This window comes from Copadichromis virginalis, linkage group LG6 (assembly GCF_057382275.1).
Source record: "Copadichromis virginalis isolate Kocher_CV1m ecotype Utaka linkage group LG6, C_Virginalis_male_GT1.1, whole genome shotgun sequence".
Taxonomy (NCBI): Eukaryota; Metazoa; Chordata; class Actinopteri; order Cichliformes; family Cichlidae; genus Copadichromis; species Copadichromis virginalis.
This window is the reverse complement of record NC_140623.1, coordinates 5,927,095-5,936,193: the sequence shown is the minus strand read 5'-3', so window position 1 is coordinate 5,936,193 and position 9,099 is coordinate 5,927,095. Positions and strand designations below refer to the sequence as shown.

Below are 9,099 nucleotides of genomic sequence, written 5' to 3'. Positions count from 1 at the left end.
GCAAAAAGGAAAGTTTGAAGCCTAATCTTGAAAGTAGAGATATCACTCTAAAAACTATTGTTTAAGCTCAACAAAAAAAATTAACGCAACAGTTTCCATTACTCTTTTTGAGTTATGATAACTTATGTTGAAATTAGATTGAACCAACAAACTATATTGAGTTACGGGAATTAAATTATCCTCCATAATCAAAGGTGATTTTAATTACCATTTAGGTAATATTTGGTAGCTTAAAAACATATTTTTAAGTTGTTTACTCATAAAAATTATGTTCCTCCAATTACTTTTTCCACATTATTTGAAATGATTTTTAAATGTTATGTAATTAATTACAGCAATTACAAAAACAATTTTTTAAAGTTCATTATTTAAAATATTAAGTTGCTGATTTTCATCATTATTATCATCATTTTAGCTTTCTCTCATTTTTTTTATTGTAATAGCTTTTAAGAAAGGAATTCATTCAACATTTTTTTTATCAAATAACTTTTTTATTTTTTAACAGTAGGCATTTCAACACTTTGTACTTAAAAAGTGAAAATAAACCAGAAATTTAGATTTATACCATCACAGCCAAGTTATAGAATATGCCTTTATGTATTTAACACCACAGAAACAAATGTGTTCAATTGGTAAAAAATGTACTTAGAAAACATTTTGTTGCAGTAATACTTCCATGCAAGTGTTCAGTAAATGTTAACTTTCAATGCCTACCAAACTTTACAAGATCTTGCATCTTTCTATTACACAATGCAGCAAACACCTTTAAGATCAATTTTACACATACAGGATTCAAAACAGTTAACAATCTTTGAAACAGAGTCAACATCTTTAACATAATGATGGTTCCATCAAGGTCAAGGAACAGCTTCTGAACAACTTCAAAAGTATATTTCAGATCCTTGCATTAGCTCAGATTGAGAGCATATATTATGCCCATGAGCAAAACACAGCACCTTGGGAAATTCTGGCCCTCCATGATTTTTGTTTCCTCCACCACAATGGTTGCAGTCTTATGGTTAGATCCAGGGGTGTACCGGTCACTGATGATGGCAGTTTTCATCACCTGCCTTAAGTTCTTCGGTGTCCTTGTAAAGCAAATTTTTTAAAAAAATAGGTTAGTGAATTATAGATTAGACTTTTATACTTACTGAATCTTAATGAATTCAGATGATCAATGGAAAACACACACACACACACACGCACGCACACACACACACACACACACACACACACAATGCTGGATTACTTACACCAAACTCCATGAACAGGCCCTCGTCCTTCTCTCCAAGGAAAGTGATAAGGCAGCAGATGGCTACTTCTCTGTGTGTTTCGATTGTATTGTGCTATTTAAGAAAAAATAAAGTATGCGTATAAACTACATGGGTGACTGCCAACAAAGTGCATTTCAAAGATACCCAAAGTCTAAAGAGTTGTCCTACCTCAAGAAGCATGTCCTTGATCTGCCTGATTCTCACTCCTTTAGCTCCTCCCCTTGATAAAATGACATCCATCAGTTTTGGGGTGCAATGGTCAAGTGTAGCCATTCAAGGCTTACAGTGGTTATTCTCTTGAACGCCTCCTTTATCTGTCGACCACACAAACACAAGAATTAAGCCTTGCAGACTATTAGCTATACTGCATTAATGAATGCTGTAATACATTATTTAAAGAGGATAGAAGTGATCTAAGGCTACCCCAAATTTTGAGGGAACAAAAACAATCTTGGTGAAGACAAGGGAGACTTCCCCACCATAACCGTGGTGTAATCTCTAATGTTTTAGCAACCCTGTTTTTGCAGAGGTTTCGAATTTACACATTGTTCACTCCCAGCCCATTTTGTAAAAAATGTGTCCCAACTTAACAAAGCACTAATGACCCTCGATTATCACACTATACTAACTGCTTACATAAAGTCTTGATGTTAAGTAGATTCACATAGCCTATGTCAGAATAATGCTATTGGAATGACATTAACAATATTTCACACAATCTGATTTTTTTTAAAAAACAAAACAAAGATACAGTTGTGGTCAAAGGTTTACATACACTTGTAAAGAATATAATATAATGGCTCTACCGAGTGTCCTGTTATTTCTAAAACTCTGATTTTTCTCTGATAGAGTGATTGGAACAGATACTTCTTTGTCACAAAAAACATTCATGAAGTTTGGTTCTTTTATGACTTTAATATGGGTTAACAGAAAAAAGTGATCACATCTGCTGGGTCAAAAATATACATACAGCAGTGCTAATATTTGGTTACATGTCCTTTAGCCATTTTCACTTCAATTAGGCGCTTTTGGTAGCCATCTACAAGCTTCTGGCAAGCTTCTGGTTGAATCTTTGACCACTCCTCTTGACAGAATTGGTGCAGTTCAGTTAAATTTAATAGCTTTCTGACATGGACTTGTTTCTTCAGCATTGTCCACATGTTTTCAATGGGGTTTAAGTCAGGACTTTTGGAAGGCCATTCTAAAACCTTTATTCTAGCCTGACTTAGCCATTCCTTTACCACTTTTGATGTCTGTTTGGGGTCATTGTCCTGTTGGAACACCCAACTGTGCCCAAGACCCAACCTTCGTGCTGATGATTTTAGGTTATGTTGAAGAATGTGAAGGTAATCCTCCTTCTTCATTGTCCCATTTACTCTCTGTAAAGCACCAGTTCCATTGGCAGCAAAACAGCCCCACAGCATAATACTCCCACCACCATGCTTGATTGTAGGCATGGTGTTCTTGGGGTTGAAGGCCTCACCTTTTCTCCTCCAAACATATTGCTGGGCATTGTGGCCAAAAAGCTCGATTTTTGTTTCGTCTGACCACAGAACTTTCCTCCAGAAGGTCTTATCTTTGTCCATGTGATCAGCAGCAAACTTCAGTTGAGCCTTAAGGTGCCGCTTTTGGAGCAAGGGCTTCCTTCTTGCACGGCAGCCTCTCAGTCCATTGAGATGCAAAACACGTTTGACTGTAGACAATGACACCTGTGTTTCAGCAGCTTCAAATTCTTGGCAGATCTGCTTTTTGGTGATTCTTGGTTGACTCTTCACCCTCCTGACCAATTTTTTCTCAGCAGCAGGTGATAGCTTGCGTTTTCTTCCTGATCTTGGCAGTGACGAAACAGTGTCATGCACTTTATACTTACAAACAATTGTTTACACTGTTGCTCTTGGGACATGCAGCTGCTTTGAAATGGCCCCAAGTGACTTTCCTGACTTGTTCAAGTTAATAATTCGCTTTTTCAGATCCATGCTGAGCTCCTTTGACTTTCCCATTGTAGTGTTTGTGGGCGTTTCTATCCAATGAGCCCTATTTAACTGGCCTAAGAGAAGTCACCAGCTGTAGTCACTCATAATCACTCACAAGAAGTTAAGAGGCCATGCTATGAAGCTCAGTTCACTGACAACTTTCTAAGTCACCAAAATTGCTAATTCATGTTGCTGTATGTATAATTTTGACCCAGCAAATGTGATCACTTTTTTCTGTTAACTCATAATAAAGTCATTAAAGAACCAAACTTCATGAATGTTTTTTGTGACAAAGAAGTATCTGTTCCAATCACTCTATCAGAGAAAAAAAATCAGAGTTTTAGAAATAACGGGACACTCGGTAGAGCCATTATATTCTATTCTTTACAAGTGTATGTAAACTTTTGACCACAACTGTAGCTACAGCTCTTAAGATCAAGAACAATACTTACTTTAAGCTGTATCACAATACTAACCAAAATCATTTACAATGTAATATTACGTATAGGTCATGCAAGTTTTATAAAGACATAAAATAGGTGAGCCAGATGGAAAAAAGAAGCCTCTAGGTTATCCCTCTGACAAAACTATTCACAGTTTAAGGCTTCTAATTTTGGTAAAAAGAAAAACAAAATCAGCCTAAAATCGAAATTAGATTGCACTGTGTAGCAAAACTTTAACCACGCTTTTCCTAGCCACAGTTGCACTCTCTAGCTGAAGACTTTTGTCAAATGAAACTTTATAAGTCTTATCCTCTGCTGTGCTAAAGTTTAGAATGGCTAGCATTAGCTACATGTGGTAGTGCAAAGTATTTCCTTATCTGTATGAGCATCACATCATACACAAATCCACTACAGGTGACTAGCACAAATGCTTTGCTTTGGTAGAACTGTTATTTGTAAATGAAATGTTACTTACCTTGAAATGTCTTTTACAAAAGCTTGCACCATGCAACCCAACATGTGTGAATTTGCCCGGGCTAGTTAAGTCGGTAGGGGAGGGAATTTGAAATCAGAAGTTACAGTGGAAAAAAGTTATCTATTCAATTTCTTTAAGTAATTACAACTTGAATTTTATTTTGAACCCACTAACATTGGGATTTAATTTCAAATTACATATAAAATTAATTTAATGTAATTACCAACATTATTATTTCAACACAACCCAAAAAAATAAAGTTTGCAACTTAGAAGGTCTGTCTTAATCAATAAATTAGAATTTTTATGTTGCAGCCATGGATTTAATCAAGTGGAGGTAAAAGGCCTGATGAATTACTTTTTAGTGTCTGTCTCCTGAATCCAAACTGGAAGCTGGTTCCACAGAAGAGGGGCCTGAAAACTGAAGGCTCTGCCTCCCATTCTACTTTTAAATACTCTAGGAACAACAAGTAGGCCTGCAGAGCGAGAGCGAAGTGCTCTAATAGGGTGATATGGTACTACAAGGTCATTAAGATAAGATGGGGCCTGATTATTTAAGACCTTGTATGTGAGGAGCAGGATTTTGAATTCTGGATTTAACAGGAAGCCAATGAAGGGAAGCCAATACAGGAGAAATCTGCTCTCTCTTTCTAGTCCCTGTCAGGACTCTTGCTGCAGCATTTTGGATTAGCTGAAGGCTTTTCAGGGAGTTTTTTGGACATCCTGATAATAATGAATTACAGTCGTCCAGCCTGGAAGTAATAAATGCATGAACTAGTTTTTCAGCGTCACTCTGAGACAGAATATTCCTAAGTTTAGAGATGTTGCGCAAATGGAAGAACGCAGTCTTACATACAGTGGGGCAAAAAAGTATTTAGTCAGCCACCGATTGTGCAAGTTCCCCCGCTTAAAATGATGACAGAGGTCAGTAATTTGCACCAGAGGTACACTTCAACTGTGAGAGACAGAATGTGAAAAAAAAATCCATGAATCCACATGGTAGGATTTGTAAAGAATTTATTCGTAAATCAGGGTGGAAAATAAGTATTTGGTCACCTCAAACATGGAAAATCTCTGGCTCTCACAGACCTGTAACGTCTTCTGTAAGAAGCTTTTCTGTCCCCCACTCGTTACCTGTATGAATGGCACCTGTTTGAACTCATCACCTGTATAAAAGACACCTGTCCACAGCCTCAAACAGTCAGACTCCAAACTCCGCCATGGCCAAGACCAAAGAGCTTTCGAAGGACACCAGGAAAAGTATTGTAGACCTGCACCAGACTGGGAAGAGTGAATCTACAATAGGCAAGCAGCTTGGTGTGAAAAAATCAACTGTGGGAGCAATCATCAGAAAATGGAAGACATACAAGACCACTGATAATCTCCCTCGATCTGGGGCTCCACGCAAGATCTCATCCCGTGGGGTCAAAATGATCATGAGAACGGTGAGCAAAGATCCCAGGACCACACGGGGGGACCTGGTGAATGACCTGCAGAGAGCTGGGACCAAAGTAACAAAGGTCACCATCAGTAACACACTACAACGGCAGGGAATCAAATCCCGCAGTGCCAGACGTGTTCCGCTGCTGAAGCCAGTGCATGTCCAGGCCCGTCTGAAGTTTGCCAGAGAGCACATGGATGATACAGCAGAGGATTGGGAGAATGTCATGTGGTCAGATGAAACCAAAGTAGAACTTTTTGGTATAAACTCAACTCGTCGTGTTTGGAGGAAGAAGAATACTGAGTTGCATCCCAAGAACACCATACCTACTGTGAAGCATGGGGGTGGAAACATCATGCTATGGGGCTGTTTTTCTGCCAAGGGGACAGGACGACTGATCCGTGTTAAGGACAGAATGAATGGGGCCATGTATCGTGAGATTTTGAGCCAAAACCTCCTTCCATCAGTGAGAACTTTGAAGATGAAACGAGGCTGGGTCTTCCAACATGACAATGATCCAAAACACACCGCCCGGGCAACAAAGGAGTGGCTCCGTAAGAAGCATTTGAAAGTCCTGGAGTGGCCTAGCCAGTCTCCAGACCTCAACCCCATAGAAAATCTGTGGCGGGAGTTGAAAGTCCGTGTTGCTCGGCGACAGCCCCAAAACATCACTGCTCTCGAGAAGATCTGCATGGAGGAATGGGCCAAAATACCAGCTACTGTGTGTGCAAACCTGGTAAAGACCTATAGTAAACGTTTGACCTCTGTTATTGCCAACAAAGGTTATGTTACAAAGTATTGAGTTGTATTTTTGTTATTGACCAAATACTTATTTTCCACCCTGATTTACCAATAAATTCTTTACAAATCCTACCATGTGGATTCATGGATTTTTTTTCCACATTCTGTCTCTCACAGTTGAAGTGTACCTCTGGTGCAAATTACTGACCTCTGTCATCATTTTAAGTGGGGGAACTTGCACAATCGGTGGCTGACTAAATACTTTTTTGCCCCACTGTACATCTGGCTGAGGATCTTACGTGGTCAGTACACACAAACAAAACAGTGAAGAAGGCCCAGCAGCGCCTCTTCTTTCTCAGGAGACTGAAAAGATTCGGCATGAGCCCCCGCATCCTCAGGACCTTCTATCACTGTGCCATTGAGAGCATCCTCACTGGATGCATCACCACCTGGTATGGCAACAGCACCGCCTACAACCGCAAAGCTCTCCAGCGAGTAGTGCGGTGCTCTGAACGGATAATTGGAGGTGAGCTTCCCTCCCTCCAAGACATCTACAGGAAGCGCTGCCTGAGGAAAGCGGGGAGGATCATCAAGGACTCCAGTCACCCCAGCCATAAACTGTTCAGACTGCTTCCATCAGGAAGGAGGTTCTGCAGCATCCGGTCCCGTACCAGCAGACTGAGAGACAGCTTCTTCCACCAGGCCATCAGACTGCTGAACACGTCATAGACACCTCAGCTTCACTACTGGAACTTTAACATTATGCACTCCATACTGTACAGTAATGCCACTGTTTTGCACATGTCTCACTCTGTATATTTTTATATATTTTATTTTATTGTTTACTCTATTTAATTTGTAAAATATGTACACACACACACACACACACACACACGTAGAAAAATATTTAGTATACACATCCAGAAATGCATACACTATTATATATTGTACATATATTTATTAGTTTCAGATGTAGCTATTCTTGTATTTTGCTTGTTTACATTATTGTATTTTGCACAACTCTGTTGCTTGTGAAGCTCGCACACAAGAATTTCACTCACATGTACTGTACCAATGTACCTGCACATGTGATGTGACAATAAAAGTGATTTGATTTGATTTGAACAGGCTTTAAAAAATGTGGTAAACAGGAAGTCGAACATTATATCGTTTCATGTTGATAACAATCAGAATAACTGTGTACTGTTTGTGTCTCATGATGATCTCAGCACCAAACTGAGTGGCCTGACTGTGAATCTGGGCCGTCAGCGTCTAAGACAGTGACACAGATCATCATCCATCCAAACTACAACTCTGATACCAATGACAACGACATCTGCCTCCTGCAGCTCTCCTCACCGGTGGCTTTCACCAACTACGTTTCTCCCGTCTGCCTGGCAGCTTCAAGCAGCACCTTCTACAGCGGTGTTAACAGCTGGGTCACCGGCTGGGCCGATATAGGGAGTGGAGGTCATAAAGACATCTGACTGTTTCAGAGAAATTTGACTATAATGCAGGAAACAAGTGTGCTGTCTCAGAAATATTTAGAGCAATAAAATGTTTCCATGAGGTTAAATCTGTCGAGAGTTCAAAACAAGAAAGAATCATTATGTGAATTAACCAGTCTGGAAGTGTTGAATCTGCACCGAGTCACAAAGATCCCTGGTTGAAAGAAAGTATACTTTCTGTGTAGCTGACACTGCCCCCAAGTGGTATTAGACAGTACTACATGTTGACGTCCATCTAATGTCTGTGTGAAGTTACGTTTATTTTTTTAGCACGTTTAAAACCAGCAGCTGTTGTGCTTCTTCTAAAACAATGAGGTGAAGTGAGGTCATTACACTACACAAGTTAACCAGGCGACTGTGTTCTGCAGGGAGCTATAAACCCAGCAGACAAACACACGTCTCCATCTTTGCACACATGACTGCACTTTACATTTGGTGGAGCCATCATTTTGCTTGAAGGTGCATTTAATCCCTCACATCATTTATTACAAACTGATATATTTATTTTACCCCTTCAGTGTCCCTTCCTTCTCTACAAAACCTCATGGAGGTGGAGGTTCCTGTTGTAGGAAACAGACAGTGTAACTGTGACTATGGAGTGGGAAACATCACTGACAACATGATCTGTGCCGGGCTACATACAGGAGGAAAGGACTCCTGTCAGGTGATCGCTGTTTCCTGTGTTTGGCACATTTTCACCTTCTACAGTTTCCTCTCCTCAGCTTTGCTCTCAAAGGAGGATTCAGGAGGTCCAACGGTGAGCAAGCAGAACGGTCGCTGGATTCAGGCGGAAATCGTCAGTTTTGGGGAAGGTTGTGCTGAGCCGAATTTTCCAGGAGTCTACACCAGAGTATCCCAGTACCAGACCTGGATCAACAGCCGGATTTCCTCCAACCAGCTGGGCTTCATGACGTTCACGTCCACTGGGACCAACAGTGACCTCAATGTCACCTGCCCGAATAGCAGCGAGGGTCGTCCTGCTCACTCCTTCATCTTTGTCTTCTTCCATCTCCTCAGCCTCGCCTTTTGTCTCTGCTGACCAGCAGGGGGCTCCTCTGGATGCAAACAGCAGTCAGATCACTTATTGCTTATTCACACACAGCCACTGTGTGCAAACTCAGCTGTAACTTTAGAGAGAGATAAAACAGGGTTTTTTTAATTCAACAAAGTGCCACAAACACCCTGACTGAAGGCTCACCTTTAACTGTGTTATGATTTGGATTCAACTTTATTGTCCTTACACAT

The 9,099-nt window shown here is 40.3% G+C and overlaps 1 protein-coding gene across 1 annotated transcript; it reads left to right on the top strand.

Moving 5' to 3' along the window:
- The first annotated feature begins 2,602 nt into the window (after positions 1-2,602).
- LOC146707037 (tryptase-like) lies at positions 2,603-8,893 on the top strand. Its single transcript, XM_085460727.1, has 4 exons — positions 2,603-2,620; positions 7,576-7,816; positions 8,373-8,518; positions 8,591-8,893. The coding sequence occupies exons 1-4, from the start codon at positions 2,603-2,605 to the stop codon at positions 8,891-8,893; spliced, it is 708 nt and encodes a 235-aa protein (XP_085316853.1).
- The last annotated feature ends 206 nt before the right edge of the window (positions 8,894-9,099 follow it).

Bases quoted from the DNA above. Each gene is read 5' to 3' on its own strand.
- LOC146707037 (XM_085460727.1), top strand. The intron at 7,817-8,372 runs GTCATAAAGACA...TTACCCCTTCAG, and splicing joins GGCCGATATAGGGAGTGGAG to TGTCCCTTCCTTCTCTACAA. The intron at 8,519-8,590 runs GTGATCGCTGTT...TTGCTCTCAAAG, and splicing joins GAGGAAAGGACTCCTGTCAG to GAGGATTCAGGAGGTCCAAC.